At 37.7% G+C, this 20,072-nt stretch overlaps 2 protein-coding genes across 4 annotated transcripts in view; one reads left to right on the forward strand and one right to left on the reverse strand.

Annotated features, from left to right (window-relative positions):
• Positions 1-1,708: 1,708 nt before the first annotated feature.
• LOC100892093 lies at positions 1,709-5,921 on the reverse strand. The gene is made up of 4 exons (XM_011677514.2): positions 5,739-5,921; positions 4,027-4,067; positions 2,908-3,037; positions 1,709-2,101 (listed from the first exon to the last, which is right to left on the reverse strand). The coding sequence occupies exons 1-4, from the start codon at positions 5,826-5,828 to the stop codon at positions 2,000-2,002; spliced, it is 363 nt and encodes a 120-aa protein (XP_011675816.1). The 5' UTR covers positions 5,829-5,921; the 3' UTR covers positions 1,709-1,999.
• Positions 5,922-9,773: 3,852 nt separating this feature from the next.
• LOC100892646 (protein FAM227B) overlaps positions 9,774-20,072 on the forward strand; it is a 29,650-nt gene continuing 19,351 nt past the window's right edge. For 2 of the 3 annotated variants that reach the window (XM_030976886.1, XM_030976888.1), the window contains exons 1-7: positions 9,774-9,876; positions 11,906-12,051; positions 13,773-13,881; positions 14,730-14,873; positions 15,745-15,765; positions 18,537-18,649; positions 19,298-19,402. In XM_030976886.1, the coding sequence (XP_030832746.1) occupies positions 11,962-12,051; positions 13,773-13,881; positions 14,730-14,873; positions 15,745-15,765; positions 18,537-18,649; positions 19,298-19,402 (582 nt within the window). In that variant the 5' untranslated portion in view covers positions 9,774-9,876; positions 11,906-11,961. The remainder of the gene's footprint in view (positions 9,877-11,905; positions 12,052-13,772; positions 13,882-14,729; positions 14,874-15,744; positions 15,766-18,536; positions 18,650-19,297; positions 19,403-20,072) is intronic. The other variant, XM_030976887.1, reaches the window with a different exon arrangement.

Below are 20,072 nucleotides of genomic sequence, written 5' to 3' on the forward strand. Positions count from 1 at the left end.
TGGCATGCATATACCTTCAAACCATAAGCATTTTATGTTCAAATATGTATACCATAAAAACAAAAAAAAAGCTATTCATGAAGTACCTTCAATACTTAAGGAATGATACATGTATTTCTAAAATGTCCAAAGTGAGACCTCTCCATGTTTTAAACAATGACATTTGGGGTCGGTTTAACCATGTGCTAACAACTGATTTAGAATATTGTGTCTGTCTAGGACAAGCTTCAATTGCCCACTTCAGCTTTAGAAGTAGAAAGATCAATCATTGAAACCTGAGAGGCTAGGTGATACAACAGATACATCCGACTGGGATAGAAAAAGAAAAAAAGGAAGGTCAAATCGGGGCAGTGAAAAAAATACACGGGGGCTCGGGGCGATTTAGCCCCCGAAAATCAGAAAAGATCGAGCCCCATAAACTTGCATAGAGTTCAATGCAAAACAAATTTTAGAATGTTATTTTCATGCAGGCAAACTTGAAAAGTAGCCCCCGAAAAATAAATATTAATTTTTTCCCTGAATTGGGGTGTAAAATAATTGCATATATCTGTATCTGAGCTTTTGTATGATGCATACAAATATTCTAAAAAGTAAGCCACATTTGAAAATACTGACAGGTATTGTACCTGTGAAATACTGCACAGGACCATAATACGCATCGTTGATGAAGACTGGTAAAATACAGTGTCTAAAAGTTGCAAGCATACCAAATGTGGAATAATACATGTAATAGATTAATCATACTTTTAGGACAGGTTTGAGCAGACAAGAAAATTTCCTGTTTTGTGGAAAATTACCCCGATGACCAAGCAATTTAAAAACACTGTCTCATGTTTTTTTTTTATTGTACGTGGATGAGTTTCAAAATTGCATGAACTGGGGTGCTCGAATGTGTAAATACATTGTATGTTAAAGGAAACCAAAACCTTCATACTAAGTTACTTTTATTTTTAAAGTTTAAGATATTTGAAAAATATCAGTGACAATTTGAACAAAATCGGGCAAGGAATAAGGAAGTAAGAGTGTGTGTGTGTATTGGGTTTTTACAGACGTGTATCAATCAGATATGATTATTTACGTCTGGGACCGACCTTTAAACGTCACCATCCGAAAGACGTGACTCAGTTTCGAACCTGCGTCCTCGGCTGAATTAGTTTGTAACTTCCACTTTTTAGCTGGATTACAGGCGCACGCCACAACGCCTAGCTTTTTGAAATGACTAGTCACTAGAGGGCGGTATTCAATTTGATGACATCATCTGTGAACAACTCTCCATGCCTTTTGTACATCAAATTTAATGTTTGTCCTTCTTTCTTGTGATTGAGATAATGTACTCCCCCGAAAGCAAGATATAGAATGCAAAATGATATTCTACTTCACATGTTATGAAGTCGGATCAAGAACACAAATAAATACGAAGAAAACAAAAAAATTGTGAAATTTTATGTACAAAAGGCATGGAGAGTTGTTCACAGATGATGTCATCAAATTGAATACCGCCCTCTAGTGACTAGTCATTTAAAAAAGCTCTTACTTCCTTATTCCTTGCCCGATTTTGTTCAAATTTTCACTGATTTTATTCAAATCTTTTAAACTTTACAATAAAAGTAACTTAGTATGAAGGTTTTGGTTTCCTTTAACACACGTTTACATATGCAAAAGGCTAAGACACTGGATTTTTATGCACATGCAATGCAAAATGCTTTGGTAAGGGACAAAACATTTTCCTCCTGTGATTCAAATGTGCAAGTTAATACAAAAATTTAAGAATATAGTGGTACAATTTCGGTAATACATCTATATGTTATACAGTTAATACTAATTTGAAAAGATTTGCTTATATGGGACACATAAGCACTCACTTCGACAATATTTCAGTCATCGTGCCGACTGATCAAATATGCTCTATCTCATTCAGGAAAAAGAGGCGTGGATATCGCTAAGATCCCTGTAGGCTCAAGAACAAAATAGTCCATTGTATATTTTCATTGCATCCTTTTCAGTCGCGTTTAAAGTAGAAAGCTTTTCCTTGCGCCCGAAGTTCCTCCTCAAATTGGCCATACTCTTGGTCTATGAGCTGTCGAAGTGCTGCTCTTCGCACCTGTAAATGGTACACAAAAGAAAATCATTGATATATATATATATATATATATATATTTTAATATTTGTTATGGTAATATCTAACCACTTCACTATTCCATCTGACAAGGAAATAAACATGGGAAAGTATGAACATGGAATTCTACAAACTGTACAGCAAAGTTTAGGTCCATTTGTTCTTGGAAAATGTAACCAAATGATCACATACCAAACTTCTTTTCTTTTCTTTTTAAAAGATGAATATAGACAAATACACTCTACTATAATACCATCATAAGCTCTTACATGTATATCAACAGGCACTCCTGCATCATAAAAGCCTTCAAAGTGATGTAGGTGGGTTTACTATCCAAATACTGATAGTGCTAATAATCATTTCTGGACATTAAAGCTCATATATCATGGACCAATATCTCTTTTTCAAGAACCCAAGTCAAAATACAACACTGATTACGTACATGTTTATTTAAAAAAATTAAAAAATGAATTAAAAAGACAGCACTGAGAATTACTATAAATCTGCTGTGTAGACAGTAATAACAGCCCTTACAAATTGTTTTTACAAATGGGTTGTGTTGAGTACAAATTATATCACAGATCTTTACAGCTCCATGAGTACTCTTTTATGAAGTATACAATATATAAACACAATATAAAAATAATGTACTCTTCTTGTAAATGGGTCTTGAAATCTTTTAACGGTTTTGGAAAGAGTGAAATGGGGCATACTGGTAGTGGAAATAGCTGTGTGTTTCTTTACAAAAATAAACAAATGAATAAATAGCAATAATTATTGACTGAATTTACCGCAATGAGGGTTTTGCCAGCAATGGCAATCTCGCCTTTAACAGCGGATTTTTCTGTTTTCAATCTCCTATGTGCACTGGCTTCTTCTAGCTTCTCTGTCCACACTGCCTTCTGGTTGATTAGAAGTTCACTGAAAGGAAAACAAATATAAAGAAGTAAATAAATATAAAGAATAGTATAATTTTTTTTTTTTTTTTACAGGGAGCAGTATTTGCTCATGCTGCATCTGCACTTTACAACACCATCTCCTCTCGATCGAAGGTATCATCCACAATGTGAAAGTTTAAAACCCCTAACAGGGATTTGCAAGGCCCCTAAAACCTATTACAAAATGTATCCGTAGCAGCAATATAAGTTCATGAAAAGATTTGCAAAATTTCAGATCAAATGACTCTGCGGTTCTCTCTGTAGGAGCGAAGAATGAAACCCTCGTTTTGTATACAACAATCGGCTGAATAAAACACTGCCAGTTGCAAAATTCAAATTTGAAAAGAAAAAGTAAGGTAATTTTGCCAAAAATGAATATTTTGCCACATACTTTCAATTATGACTTTTTACAACATTTTGACTTTGACCATTTTCACTGTGCAAATCCCTGCAATGCCCTTTAAAACACTCCTTAAAACATAATTGTTTGGAAAACATCATTACTGAGCAACCATTTTTCAATTACAGCACACACCTTTGATTTTACATCTCCCTCCTAAGGGCATAGAGGCAGTACCACATCATTGATTTGCACTATTAAGGCGCAACTACTTCAAGATTGATGAATGAAAATCAATTTTGTGCATACTTGTCTAAATAGACATGTACAGTATATCAGTTTAATAACATGCGGATCAGTTTAATAACATGCGGTTCAGGTTTGAATTCATCTTTAAATGAACCTAATACTTCAGTCCCACTACCAAACCGACTCCACACCAACTGATTTTGGGCTATTACTATTAGGGGTAATGTAATTTTTTTGTTGGGTCTGGACGTAGTCAGGCTGGGGTCCATCGATCTCGTTGGTGTGACTGCATGAGGTATTAATGTGCGACAAATCTACCTGTAATGAAGTCATTGAAAATATCAAATACAAATGATGCCTAAAGGAGTCTACTTTGAACTTACTTCTTCACAATACCTTCTCGAGCTGCCATAAGTTCATCATACTAAAAGGGAAATGAGAAGAAGAACAGAATAACTTTACATGATACAAAGTGTTTTTATAGAAAAATCTAGTCTAGAAACATTTTAAATGACATCATTCACTGTTTTAAATTATTTCATGCACTGTCACTCTGCCGGCACGTTGCACAGACATCCCAGTTTAGCTGTATTTGGAATCTAACGTAACACAGCATTGTCAGCATTACACATAAACAATGAATAGGGTAGCGCGCCCAGTATTCGGTCAATTCCCAGTATTCGGTCAGACAGCCGTTTCAACAGCTGTAACAATTTAAAAAATAATTTATGAGCCACGAAACTTGCACAAATCAGGCAGCTGAACAACTTTTCTTAACTCTCAAAATTAAATCAGATTTAGGGCCCCGGAAAGATCTCCAACTTAGCTCGAAATTGGTCAGTGTCGCACAACTTTCCGCACTTTCGCGTTCTCTTAGCACATGCGCTAACATGCATAGCCATATGTAGAAGTCTATTGCGAAACAACTACGAGTGCTGTCACAATGAATTTAGTATGTGTGTGAAGAGAATCACTTCCGTGTTCGCTCCATCGCAGCGAATTTGCAAATGACGCACTTGCTGATGTGCAAGAGGTATTTATACGATACCCTTGCCATGCGGTATCGCTCAGCCAGTATTCGGTCAACGCATTGACATTCAGTGCTTTATCGCGCAATTGTGTGAAAATAGTGCGCAAATACGCTACGCTCCTTTGCAACGGAGATACCACGCACAAATCGCGTGACCGAATTCTAGTCGGCGCGACCGAATTCTGGGCAGAAAAATGCTCCGTCTTCTTTCGGAAGTCTTTTGCTTATCGTTATTCTATATTTTCAGTGACTATAAAATCCTGTTAGAGGAATAAATTTCTTTTCTTTTGATGGGTAGATTGCCCAATGAAAGAGGTAAGAATTCAAAATATTAGTGATTTCCCCTTAAGTGACCGAATACTGGGTACTCTACCCTATACATTAACGATATTGACTTGGAAGGACACAAATCTGTTTAACAGCAAAGTAATAACATCTGTTTTGTCACATATAGATATAGTACTGTTATAAAAGGTCTAGACTACAGTGTATACAGTCTATAGTCTAGACCTAGACCTACTAAGTACTATACAGTGGCGAAATGAGCAAAAGCGTTTGGGGGGGGGGGGTGACAAAAAAAATCTGAATCACCCCACTCTAACATGCAGGCCCCGCTGAACGTTTCTCAAAGCTTTTCACGCTTCAATACATTATTACTCTTAATCCTTGTCTGAATTCATTTTCGCTCATCCCGCGTGAAGCGCTGAAGCTTTCAGACAGTACTCAGTAGATCTAGACCCTAGACTAGTAATATCTACCCCCGCGCCCGGCCGTGCCCTCTCTCTCTACCGATGTTTCATGCCCAGTACTATAGGGCCCTGCATCGTACACATCCAGATCCAAAAGGGGAGGAACAAGCACCCCCCCCCCCCCCCCCCTGCGCCTTGCCCTTGCCTTTCCCTCCTCCACATCCACACACTAGTAGTAGTCACACATAAACGAATGTCTCTACCGCCGGTACACGAACACCATTTTTAATGATATGGGACTGTACTGAGTGAGGGCAGCTAACGTTTGCTAAACTCAACTAAAAGACACAGCAAAAGACTCCAAATAGCTCCTTACCTTTATCCGTTCCTTTTGTCTATGCAGAGCTCTCTGTAAACTTTTGTTTTCAATGTTATTTTCAAATCTGTAAGATGTTGCTTCACTCATTTTTAAAGTATTGTGGATGAAACAAATTTAAATGCGAGAGAAAGCTTATTGTTGTTATGGATACGATCAGGTAACCGCACTGCACCAGACCGGCGGTTAACCGGATAGTAGGGACTTTTCGATTTGCACGTTCACTAGTATTTACTTTTTGAACAGGCTGATAAAAGAAACGAACTATGCTCCATGCATGCAGCAATAGAGGCGGCGAACCCGGGGGGGGGGGGCACTCTCCCCCTATTGTATAAGTTACCATTAAGTACCCCTTTAACATAGGAAAGGTGCCCCTATTTTTTATTTAAATAAGTGCCAATTTTTATTTCGAATAGTTGCCCGTTCAATGCATTTTCCTATAATAAAAGTGCCTAATTTCCACCTCTGAAAATTGCCTCCATTTAAATCTGACAGGTGCCCATTTAACTTTAACAAGTGCCCTATTCTTTAGTTATAAATTCCCCTTCCCCTTCTGATAAGATTAGTGCCCCTTTTTTAATTTGACACGTGCCCCTTTTTCTTTCTAATAAATGCAATTTGTCCTACTCATAAATGCCCCTTAATTCTGACACCTCTGATAGATGTCTCTATTAAAATCTCATATAGGTGCCCATTTTAATTCTCACAATTGCCCTTATTAATATCAGGTGAGTGCCTCTTTCCAGGTACAAGAAGTGCCCCTTACCATTTCAAATAAGTGCCCCTTCACCTCTTATAATTGCCTCTTTTCATATCTCAAAGGGGTCCCTTATATTTCGGCAAGTGCCCCTTTTCATCTCCAACGAGTGCCTTTATTAAAATTTGAGAGGCACCCCTTTAAATATGTAATAAGTGCCATCTATAGTTTCATCTGCGAATAGTGACCCATTTGTTATGACATGCGACCCTGCATCCTTTTTAATTAGTGCCATTTTCCTGATAGTGCCCATTTCCATTGTAAGAAGTGCCCTTTTTCTGTTCTCTGCCTTTCTTCATTTCTGGTGAGTGCGCCTAATTATCAGGTGCAAGAAGTGCCTCATTAATTTTCACCTCTGATAATTCCCCTTTTTACTTTGACCACCATTTTTTTCTTCTAATAAGTGCCCTTTTCCCTTTGGATAACTGCCGCATTTTCACCTCCGATAATTCCACTATTTACTTTGACTGCCACTTTTCTTTTCTAATTAGTGTCCATTTCTCCTTTGGATATGAGCCCCTTTTCCTTTCAGCATGATGTGCTCCCAATTTTTTTTCACTGAAATTTGATGTAATTATGTTTTTTTAATTAAAGATCTTTTCAGTCTTTCATGACAGTGGCGGATCCAGGCCCCCCCCCCCCCAAATGATCGCATTTTCAGCCGGCGCGATTTTCAACTTTTCGGGAGCGGACAAAAAAATTGGGCTCCACCCCCAAGAAATCCTGGATCCGCGCCTGTTTCATGATTAGATTGTGCTTTAAATCCCATCGAATTTGTTGCACATACTGTGACCTCATATAAATCTCAATATTTTTTTTTATTTGCTCCCTTCCCTCGCTCGCAAATAAATATTCAGATCGTCAGACACCAAACTGCATAGTATGATTGCCTACGCAATATCTTGGAGCACTCATTATCATTTCACAGATGTAAGATATTACTTACATATTATCAGTATAAATATTTTATACAACTCACTCCCAGATCCTAATCAAATGATTGGTCATGCGCGGTCACGTGTGATTCATTTACTAAGCCTATTGCATCATAATTTGTATAATATATCAGTTCTCATAATATCGAACATTAATTTTATTCTCTTATGACATTTTACTAGACTTAGCAATATAGTTTTTTTTTTCGTGTTCTTGTTCACAACCCTTTATGAATGTTATTTGTCATACTTTAATATTTGAAAGGTGTTGTAACAATTCAAGCTCTATGCTTCATCACCTTTGTGTGTTTATTCTTTAAACTGTATAATAGACATATAAATGCAACTTGTCTTTGATAAAACATTGTTATAATATTCTTTTCACGTGAATTTAGTCAATTCCGATGAATTGTGAAATTGTGAACATGCATAAATAAATAAATGTAAAAAGATAAACAAACATTGAAATCATTACTGATAATCTTATCAAAATGGAGGGGTATACAACAATGTTTAAATATTGTATATTTTTGCTATCAGATTTCCTTTTCTAGGTACCCCTTTTTCCAGCAAGTGCCCTTTTTTTATTGGTGCTCCGCCGCCCCTGACTCCATGTATCTCTGTTGATCAGAAATACCCAGTATCGTAGCTACGGCGGGGGGGGGGGGGGGGGGGGCACGGGATGATTGATTGATTGATTTTTATTCGACAAGCTTCCAACATACAACAATATACAATAATAACAGATCAAAAATAAGTCAGCTTGAACAGGATAACCCACGAAAGCTCGAGAGCTTATTTCCAGTGGGGTCCCTTACAGACATGTATACAATTAATAAGTTAAAATAGTAATATTTAAAGACAGATAAGAAAATTAAAAGAACTACTTATTAAAGATAATAATAATAATAACAACATTAAACTGATGATAGAAATGATATTAAGTACAAGAAGAAAAAGAAGAAGGAGAAGAAGAAAAAGAGGAGAAAGAAGAAGAGGAAAATAATGATGAATTTGTAGAATTTCTATAACGTACGAAAACATAAGTATATACAACATGAAAAAGTATGAACCGACAGAAGAATAAAAATTTCAATCATATAACATGTCATTCACTTCTCTTCTCTGTCTGTCAAGTATTAGGTATTCCTTTAATTTCCTCTTAAAATGATCATAGTTTCCTATTTCTTTTACACCATTGGGAAGGGAATTCCAATGTTTTATGGCATTGTAATAAAACGAATTTCCAATACCACCTACTCTTTCTGGTAAGTTAAAGTTGAATCGTCTATTTCTTGTATTATAATCATGTACGTCAGGGCACACCCAATCGGAAAGATAAAGCAAATTTGTAAAATGTAAAATGTTCACACTTAAATGAGGCAAGGGTTATATCCGCCCCTTCCGCGGCTTAGACAAATGAATGCTGCTCCCTCAAATTTGACAGCGTGTTTCACGACTGTGTTCAGTGCCGCGTGAGAATTCTAGCTAGGGCCTAGGTTTGGAATAATGTCAACTTCATGAAAACAAAGTATAATAAACCGCAAAATGCCCATGCACATAATATATATTTTTATATATATATATATAAATATGTTTACATCACTTTTGGTATTTTGATAAGAAAATACAATTTCAGAAGTGGTGTACTCACCTCGCTCAGCTCTTCCCTCCCTCGCAAAAGTTGCCTGGCTATTTTGAGGAAGCGAGGTCCATGAATATACCTCTTTGCCCGATTATCATCATGATTCGGGTAGCATATGGCGCCCGAATACATTTATTTATTGTATTTTAAGATCTATATCCAAAAAAAAAATACAACAAAGTGTTTTTTCCCCCTCTTGTTCACTTCTCGCAAAATTGATAAATCAGGATGACTTTATACATCATCTCCTTTATTTAGAAGTTATCGGAATACTAGTATGCGTGTTAAAAGTCAGTGGCGGCATGATCCGGGGGGGGGGGGGGGGGGCGGCCCACTGGGAAATTGAACCCCCGGGGCCGGGGGGGGGGGGGGGTGGGTATTCAGATTCGGTTTGGACGGTCTGCCGCTCAAGCCTCGAAACCTATAAGGGTCATTTTTTTTCGAAGTAAAGCCCATTTTTCACAAATTTCGGGTGTTTAATTGCCATGCAAAAACCCAATTTTTTTTTGAAATTTTGAAAAAACGGACCCATGCATGTTTAGGGATTTTTGTGTGAAAAAGTGACCCGTTAGAGCGGCTCACCCCCGTTTGTCTTTATATGTGAGTACCACCCCCCCCCCCCCCCCCCCCATATGAGCACCGATTGTCGAGTTTATTTCCCTTCCATGCATGCATGCACTTTGGCTTTCTATACTAATTGCAAGAACTAGTTTAGCGCTTTCCATACTTTGTCGTTGATCGGCGCGGCGTCGTCAAGGGTCGAGATTTTCCGAGAACTCAATAAACTCTACAAGAAATTAGGTAATATAAACAAGACCAAAATACTTTTTATCACGATGAATTCAACATGATAGAAATAATGTGGGTATAAACGTGTTGGGCTGTAGATTTATGTTGGACGTAGGGTCTGTGCTAACTTGCTAGAATTTACGGCTGGCAATAATTCAGACGTCAGATCAGCTGCAGTGCTTGCGAGAGGCTGAGCCGAGGACGTACAGTACCGTATACCCGCCCGGGCCGGGCCTATAGGCAGGCCTTGAAGCTCAGCGGCGGCTCGAGCTCGATTTTTTTTTCCTTCCTCTCTTCTACTCCTCATCCTAAATTCTTTTTCTTATTGTCTTGTTCTCCATCTTCTTCTTATTATTTATTCTCCATCTTCTTCTTCTTATTAACTTTAGGTCTAGATCTAGAGAATCTAGATCTAGATCTAGACTAGACCGAAAGCTTCAGTCTCTATAATCGTCGGTTGTTCCACTGAGACTACGTCTGGCTCCACTAGACCTCCGGTTATAGAGACTGAACGACTGCCTATGCCAGCCTGTGTTGAACTTATTCCGCTAGATTTTAGCCGCTAGGCCCCTCCCACAAACTTGCCACGGCCGTATTGTTATGCCCCCAAAATCCAAAATGTCATTTTACCTCGTCCATATCCAATTTTAAATTAGGCCTAGGCTATATACATCGGTTCCACTTACTAATTTGATGTAAATAATCCGTTTAATGGTCCCTTTTAAGGAAATTATGGGTCAAAATCGACATCCATGTTGAAAATCTTGCAAGCCGTCCGTTAAACTCTCGCTGCCGTCAATCTCATCCCTTCTAGTCTACGCCGAAGGCAAAATGATAATGAAGGAAAAACTGTGCGCCATCTACACGTTCGTAATGGCGTTATCACAGTTTTTTCCTTCATAATCATTTTGCCTTCGGCGTAGACTAGAAGGGATGAGATTGACGGCAACGAGAGTTTAACACGGCTTGCAAGATTTTCAACATGGATGTCGATTTTGACCCATAATTTCCTTAAAAGGGACCATTAAACGGATTATTTCCATCAAATTAGTAAGTGGAACCGATGTATTATAGCCTAGGCCTAATTTAAAATTGGATATGGACGAGGTAAAATGACATTTTGGGGGATTTTGGGGGCATAACAATACGGCCGTGGCAAGTTTGTGGGAGGGGCCTAGCGGCTAAAATCTAGCGGAATAAGTTCAACACAGGCTGGCATAGGCAGTCGTTCTGTCTCTATAACCGGAGGTCTAGTGGAGCCAGACGTAGTCTCAGTGGAACAACCGACGGTATAGAGACTGAAGCTTTCGGTCTAGATCTAGACTAGAAAGTCTAGTCTAGACCCTCTATTTATTTTCCACCTTCTTCATTCTCCATCCTCCATCTGATGATCATCTTCTTAATCTTATCTTTAGAATTAGAAGTCTAGTTTAGGTGAGGTCTAGAGTCTAGTTGTAGATCTAATTATTCTCCATCTTCTCGTTTTTCTTTTCTTCTTCTTTTCTTCTCCTTTTTCATTTCTTCTTCTCTATCTTTTCTTCTTTCTTCTTCTTTCTTCTTCTTCTTCTTCTTCTTCTTCTTCTTCTTCTTCTTCTTCTTCTTCTTCTTCTTCTTCTTCTTCTTCTTCTTCTTTCTTCTTCCTCTTCCTCTTCCTCTTCCTCTTCCTCTTCCTCTTCCTCTTCCTCTCCCTCTTCTTCTTCCTCTTCCTCTTCCTCTTCCTCTTCCTCTTCCTCTTCCTCCTGTTCCTGTTCCTGTTCCTCTTCCTGTTCCTCTTCCTCTTCCTCTTCCTCTTCCATTTCCTCTTCTTCTTCTTCTTCTTCTTTCAACCAAGAACTGAGTGGAGATGTTACAATTATTTTTCATACGCTTACTCTTTTTACAGTAGGCCTATACATTTTGTGTGAACACCATAATACTTTTTTCTTCTTCTTTTCTCTTCACATTTGCTGGAGATCAGCAACAAAATGCTGCATGTAACTTTGTTCATCAACAGGTTTGAGTACTCATTTCCATTCTCTTTTCATCTTCATCTTTCTTTCAGGCTCTATTGTCCAGAAACGAGTTGGACAGCAGCAGCAGGAAGCTGCGGAGTTGACAATGTCAAGTTCTAAAAGAAGCAACAAGGCAGACTCCTTCAAGTATCCTGTCCAGTCTTTTGAAGAATGGGTGGAAAGGGAAAGAAATGGGGTAGGTTTGTAGCCAGTGGTATCACTTCATGTTGACTTTGTGTACCCATGAAAGTTAAAAATTCAACAATGAATAGGGGTAATTTCGGGGATATCAGAGATGCCAAGTTCAAAGATCAGCCATGCCTGACATTTCCGTGAGGGTATATCGTGTAGCATATATAGTGTACGTTTAGAAATCGCGTGTGACCTGACGTGATAGCCGGCCTGCATGCATGCTACGTGCATGCGATATGCGTACACGAACCCTGCAAGGAGCTAGCTGAGGCCCGGTAGTGTAGCAATTACTACTTTTTTTTCTTTTTTTCGCAGTCTGGCCTTAATTGATGCGTGACAAAAATTCAGTCTGGCTCTGATGCGTGACAAAAATGGTTGCCATGCGTGACAGCGTTTTCAGCAGGGTTGATCGGTAAATACCGGTGGCGGTAATTACCCGCGGTAAATACCGGTAATTACCGTCTGGTAAATAAAATGGGAGTCCGGTTAATATGTAAAAAACAGGAAATGTGATTTGAATTATCTATTTATTAATGATTTTACTTGTTTTTAGCCTCAACAACTGAAAATATTGTTCTGAAATAATTAGCAGGACCATTACTCGTAGTAGAAACACACAAACAGATTTATAAAATCCACAATGCATACATACATGTACAACACACATACACAAATAGTACACACCAGAGCAACCATACCGGTACTCACGACACCACCATTGTTATTATGTTCAAAATTGGACAATCCCTATGAACAAGTGAGTGAAAAAATATATTTCCCAGTATTTCCTGGTGAAAAGCGGTAAATACCAGTAAAAAGCGGTAAATAATACCACTTATTCATACTGTTCTCCCTGAGGGCCCTGCAATCATATTAACAAGTAACGAGAAGTTATACATACTCAGGAGACTGAAATCATTCAAAATACCTATTGAAGATCTTATTTTTTTATTTTTTTGTTTTTTTATTTACAGGTACATGTCATGTCAAGTTTGGTTAATGATGTACTATTATATTTCTAAGGCATTTGTCAAGAGGTCTGCTGTCAACATCTATGTTGACAAAAAAAAATTAAAGCTAAGTCAACAAGACGAGAAAAGGTCCTGCAAAATATTGAGGAAAAAATTATGTTTGAAAATAGAATGTGCTTTATAATTATATAAAATTCAAGAAATATGAAGTCAACTTGAAGGTTTAAGGTTGATCTGCCTTAGGTTAAAGGATATTGAATTGATAGTTATTATTAGTTATGTTTTTTTTCCTGCTGTCAGCATTGAAATATTTGTTTATAGTACAATTGAATGGCCTCATAAAAATCAAAGTAGAGATGATATCAAGCTCGGCAATATAACCAAGGACAGGGCTATTTCCATTTGATTTTGGTATCAAAGCCTTTTGCAACATGGTTGTTAAATATTTTTTGCGGGGGGGGGGGGGGGGGGGGGGAGGTTTCAGTTTTTTATTTTTGGGTGCAAATAATTTTCTCTTCGTGAATTTCATAAAAGCTTGCTCCTTTTTTCAAAGTAAACAATAAACATATTTTTTTGACAATATATTCTGTGTTGAGTAGAATTTTTCAATTACAACCTGTATGTATTGAATTGGTATCATAATTTGTTGAATAATTTTCTTTAACTATCTACATTGTACATGTACATATTATATAACTATTTTTTTCCTTTTTTTTTTCTCTCTTGAAACCAAATCACTGTAAACCAAATCTAGATGGACTGGCCTATTGTTGAGATGGATAAGATGACCGTTGACCTCAAATCAGGGAAAAGACTTCTTGGTACACACGCAGAGATTGTTGAGGCTCTCTCTGAATTTGCTTGTATCCTTTACAAATTCATCACCTTGCATGTTTGAGCCAGAAAGACAATTACTATAAAGTATAAACTTAGCAGTTAGCTATTATGTTGCTTTGCACTTCAAATTTCATAAACTTCCATTTTCTTAGAAAAGGACTTGTGAGAAGAAAAAAAAGTGCGGTTAGTAAATTAGGTGCATGTATGGTTGAATACTTTCCTTTTCTCTTTCCTTTGAGAAAAGAAAGAAAAGTATATATTTATTTTCTTAGTGCAGGACAAATTGAAGATGTGCTTAAAAGGTATAGCACTTAGTTGTCACTATTCATTTGATTGAGTGCAACTTTTTTCTATCTCATTCGTCATCAGATTTTCCTCAAACCGACTTGATAAGAGGGTGAACTTCCCCTGTGAATCACTCTACTACCATGCGTCTCCTTTTGTTTGTTTAAACAATTTGTTTGCACATATATTGCTTAAAGGCATATTGTTTTACAATGCCAAATTTAAAATGCGTGGCCCTACGTGTTATCAGCATCTGTGATATAATGCAATATTGAAGCCCAAAACAAATTGTGCTTCAAAATGATAATGAAGTGCCTCGAAAAAGTAAAAATCTTTGAGTGACCGTTTTTACCATACCCATTATCCCCAATAGACTGTAGTGTTAAAATTTTGGATTCCAATCATAAATATCTTGATAATCAGAAGGGGGATCAGCTTGTTATCGTCATGGGATTCCTTATTGACCTAAAGGTTTATAATTATGATTGCAGCATGAGCTAAATCCAGGATTTTGTTTAGAATCTGAGGCAAAGATACCCAATCCCTTTAACAGTTGTCCTTGACCTCAACAACCTTTTCACTCATCTAGCATTTCCTATTCACATTCTGGACAACTTAGAAGCAAAGGTGGACAGACTCCAAGAGCGACTAGATGTATACGCTACTCAGGTCGTTACAGATGATGGCCGGTCGTCACGGTTACAGAATGAGCTCTTCCACTCTCCTGCAGCAGGTAACACAAAATGATTCACTTATTTTTGTTTCTCTCTCTTTTTTCCCCCTTGAAAAATGAATTGCATTCAAGGTTTTATTTTAGGAACTCATGAAAATTTGAGTCTGAAACTTGCAAGTGATGAGTTATGTAAAAGTCATGAAACTCATTCAAATTGTTTTTCATCAGAAAATTGTTACATTAACACGTCGTACATGAGAGAGAATGTCAGGCACTTGTAAATGTTAATTCTAAAATGTAATATCATAGAAAAAGGATTGATTCCACACATTAAACATTTGATGAAACTAGTGAAGCGAAACATCAAACACAACAGAAAACTTTAAGAAAATATAAATTAAATATCAATTTGGTGTTTTTTTGTATGTTGTAGTTATTACATTGGTTTCAGTCAGAGAGATATAGCTAATTGTCAACTGAAGTGATTAACCTCCACAAAGAATACAAAAGGTGAAATAAGCACGTTTTCAGACATGCCAACTGTTCAGATTAAAGAGGAACATTCCTCTTTTTGGGAGAAGATAATTATCATTTTAATGCAGGTGTTCCTCTTCCTGTACAAATTTGTCTGTAGTATTGAATAGGAGAGTTAGGATTGTTTCTCTTTTTTTTGAAAATAGCATAATTTGTACAGATTTCTGATTTTCAAATGTTGGCATGTATGTGTTTTACAAGACGCTGAATGTATCAAGGGATAACTGGATTGCACATTGCAAAAAAACTTTTTAAAAAAAAAGTCCTTCTGTAAAAGCAAATGTTTGTATTTTCCTTCCAAAAAAAAATAAATTGTGAGTTGTCTGTAGAAAACCTTTTTTCTGATAATTTGAATTTCTGAACCTTTAATAATCATTGCTACCTAATGTGTTGCCAGGCCCTGTCGTATACAAGCCAGGTATGTATAGTGTGCATTGCATCACTCGTAGAACTAGACACACTGCATCGTTCGCTCACCTGCTTTTCAATTATTTTTTTTTGTTCACTCATGCAAGCGACCATGTTCATTATTTGTTTGCATGGATGGTAGAGGGTGTTTTGGAGCTGTCAGTCCATCTGTCTGTCTTCTCCTTTTTTTAGATGACACTAGCACTTGAACATTGTGCACCATTTAAAGATAAACTCCAGTTCTGGTAAAAAAAGAAAATTAATTCTAACATAATCAAACAAAACTTACACTGAATGTTCAAGATTACAAATAAATGACATGTGCCAAACAATTTTGGAAGAAAATGTATACTGGCTGAGTAATGAGCATAGAAAGACAAGGATCAAGGTAGTACTAGCTCCCACACCATGTGTGTTGCCACATATATAGCTTTCTGTGTACAGTGCTTGTTACTTTACCAAGACTCGGTCAAATTTATTATGATTTTGATGACTCCAGAACCTTGCAGTGCACACCAATACTTACATGCTACATGATCAACTGTTTCTGATCCTTTCCACACCTTTTCTTTCGATCACAATGCAATCGCATTACCAGTACTAAAGTTTATCTTTAAGTGAATTTATTAGACTTTGCTGAAGGATTGTGTGCCTAGTACAAGACATACAACCCTATATCAACAATTACGCACATGTTTATTCACATCATGTATAAATTTTAAAAAAGAGACCCCCCCCCCCCCAAACAAAAAACAAAATCTGCTATTTCAAATAATTGAGGAATGAACTGATTGGATTTAGGGAATGAGAGGTAAATGTTTACAGATAAACTTCAAGCCATAATCTACTAGAATCACTACTGCAAAATCCCTACTAGCGCCACATGTAAATAAGGATTACCCTCACATTGCACATTTGCAATGTATACATCTACTTCTTTTTCTTTTCATTACAAAAATCTCTTGTGAAAACTATACCCCAGCACTATAACACAGGCACCAATATAATTCAGATGGGGTATCACGACCCCACTTTCGTTTCTCTCGTTAAAACTTTGACAGAGCCACTATACCCCAGCACTATAACACAGGCACCAATATAATTCAGATGGGGTATCACGACCCCACTTTCGTTTCTCTCGTTAAAACTTTGACAGAGCCACTATACCCTAGCACTTTAACACAGGCACCAATGTAAATCAGATGGGGTATCACAACCCCACTTTTAGATCTTGTTAAAACTTGGACAGAGCCTTGCAGCTCGCGTGAGAGATGGCAGCTGTACTCTTCATCATCTTACGTAATAGTGTAAACAAACTCTATGGGGCTCTGCCTGAAAGGAAATGAGAAGTAGGAAATATATATTTTACTTGTTTTAAGATATTTTCATCTCCAAACGTCACTTATATTATAATTTAGATGAAGACCATAATGAAAGTTCAAACGAAGCAAAATGACCCAGAATTGGCAATATAATAACAATAATTGTGGAAATTAGCACTCTTTCTCCCTTTCTCTCTCCCTCTATCATGCTTATCTCTCTCTTCCTCTCTATCACCCATCAATGTCTCGGCAGGGGGATTAAATTGTATAGCGCTAGTGTTTACTTTAGGCTTAGCTCTAGGAGTAGTGAAAGTCAAATGAGGGTTTCAATTTTAAACAACGAGTATTCATCATGTGCACCATTCAAACATTCGCTCGTTAAAAAATGCACTAAATTAGGCAAACCCCTGCATAATGTTCTCGTTCCTTTTTTCTCCTAGTCTTTTAGATGGATAACAGTAGTTATAGTTCACTTATTTAGTTATTTTTTTAGAAAGTTAGAGTTAAAGATATTGTTGTTGTTCGTCTGTTTGATGCACATTTATGTTAATTTTGTTGTTGCATAATTGCTCCTGCATGAATTACATATATTGTTTACGTTCTCACAGTATATGTTTCTTACAGAGAAAACTGTCATGTTTCATTTAGTGCAGTGTTTAGGTGTGCAGGACCAGTCATTGAAGCACCATCTCTCTGTTGCAAGTGTCACATGATTATGTAGATGTAGAAGGAGCAGTTTGAAGAAAATAATGCACAAATGTATGGTATACTTGTTCATATCTGTCACATAGTCTGTTTAAATGATTCCAATTACAATGAAATTAGTGTTTGAGGAATATCAGACAGGAGTATTGTATAATAATAATAATAATAATAATTACAGTGCTTATATAGTGCCTAACACTTACATGTACTGTCAGAAGTCTCTAAGTGCTCTACAATAATGCAGTGCAGCTGTTACGCCCGCTGCGTTTCAAGGAATAAATTCCTACCAGATACCCATTTACTTCACCTGGGTGAAGTGTGGCAAATGTAGATCAATGCTTGCTAAAGGACATTAGTGCAGCGGCGGGACTCGAACTGCGGACCTTGTGATCGGCAGTCCGGCGACATATCCACTCGACCACAACACCTCTACCATATAAAACCTGTTGGATCATGCAAATCTGTTTGACTGATACAGGATACAGGTTGTAGATATACTCATGTGGGTCAGTATTCTTTGAAACCTACCTATTGATAACTATCAGCTTAGATGATGCTAATGATAATGATGGCCTCTTATAGAGGCCATTATCTGTTAGCTGTTATCCGCCTCTGCTAAGCCCTCATGCATTGAGCTTGCTCTAGAATGAATTATGGGATAATAAAAGTGGGTTCTTGTATAGCGCTCATGTCTGTCAGACATGACACTCCTGGCGCTCCCTTATCCTTATCAATGTAACTATTTTTTTGACAGTGATGCATCGTGCGGCAAACAGTGACATGGTGAAAGCGCATCGTGTTCAGGAGAAAGACAACAGTACTGAGCTCCGAGCTCTTATTCTGGGCAGCAAGGCTAGAAGTCTTGAGGTAAGCCACAAGCTCAGTATTCTTTGATTAGTTCTTCTCCGATATTATATGAATATACCAAGCTGTGAGAAAGTATAGTGGAAATTACCCATCTCAGGAGGGACTGGCCTGGTAGTATTCTATCTGAGGGGCAAAGCTCCGAGGAAAAAGTAGTAACTATTGCCAGTCCCTCCGAAGATATATAATTTTCGCTATACTTTCTAACTAAATGCTAGGTATATTTGTTTTGTATCTCTTCTTTTCAAGTAATTAAAACAAAATAAAAAAATGAGACAATATAGCGCAGGCCTGGCTAAAGTACTGGTGACATCCTGCAAATCACTTTCGTATAGTGGGGTTCGATAGTGGGGTATGATAGTGGGGTACGATATGTACATATCTAGTGGCAAGACCCAATAAACGCACACCCAGTGTGGATGCGCAGTAGTGCCTTGGAAGAAAGTATTAAGTAGAGCATGCAGAGTTATGCCCACGAAAACATAGTGAAAGCTATTTGGAGCTCTGGCAGAGAGTTGTTTTTCCTAGTGAAATTATGTTTTATCACCTGAGCACCAATTGAGCAATCGTGTATTTAGAATACTCATGAATATTCATAGAAGGGATATAATTACTAGAAACTGTTTTGTTGTCTTTTCCTCTGTTCTAAAGGTGATGAGCTACCCAGGCTTCAATAAGAATGAACTAACAGAACTTCCTCATGGCCTGGAAGCGCCTCAGATCTTAGATAGAGTTACCAGGGCCCAGGATTTCAATGTAAGTCACTTTGATGTGGAGGCCTTGCACGTTTCACGACTCTTGCTCCTGCAGCACTTGATCTGCAGCCAGTTTCAATGTACAGTGTAAATTGTAAGTCAGGTAGTAGCGGTCCTAGACCGGGGCTTATGAGGCTCAAGTCTCCCCCACAAATTCTTCTTGAGTGAGGCACATGCCGAAACTTAACGCAGCAATTACCTCCAACCTACCCCCCCCCCCCATTCCGCCACCCCTGTAGCCCCCCCCCCCCCCTATTATTTTCTTCTAGGACTGCACCTTTGCACAGAGTTTGCAGGTTTTACCTGCGGCATTCGCTCTGTAGACAGTTCACTAAACATTAGTGTGAACTCTGACCCATTGTTTTATATCAAAGCTCAAGACCCTTAAAGCCGGCCGGACTGCACTAAAGCTCTACCTCAAGTGCCGTCTCGGGTCAGCTGTAGCAGTTTGGTCCTGTTACTCGCTGCATCGTTGGTTCCACTGAACTTTAGAATAAGTAGGGTAGAGTTTGCAAGATGATCATGAGATGGCGCTGTGCAAGTCCATCAGTTCAGTCTCGCTTTAAAGTCTCTGACATAAATGTACTATCCAAATACTATTTAATGTTTATAGTGTGTATACATGATGTACTCCAATTTTCGTCCCCTTTTATTCAGTCATACCCAATTTG

The sequence above is a fragment of the Strongylocentrotus purpuratus genome, unplaced genomic scaffold, assembly GCF_000002235.5.
Source record: "Strongylocentrotus purpuratus isolate Spur 01 unplaced genomic scaffold, Spur_5.0 spur5_scaffold_9, whole genome shotgun sequence".
NCBI lineage: Eukaryota > Metazoa > Echinodermata > Echinoidea > Camarodonta > Strongylocentrotidae > Strongylocentrotus > Strongylocentrotus purpuratus.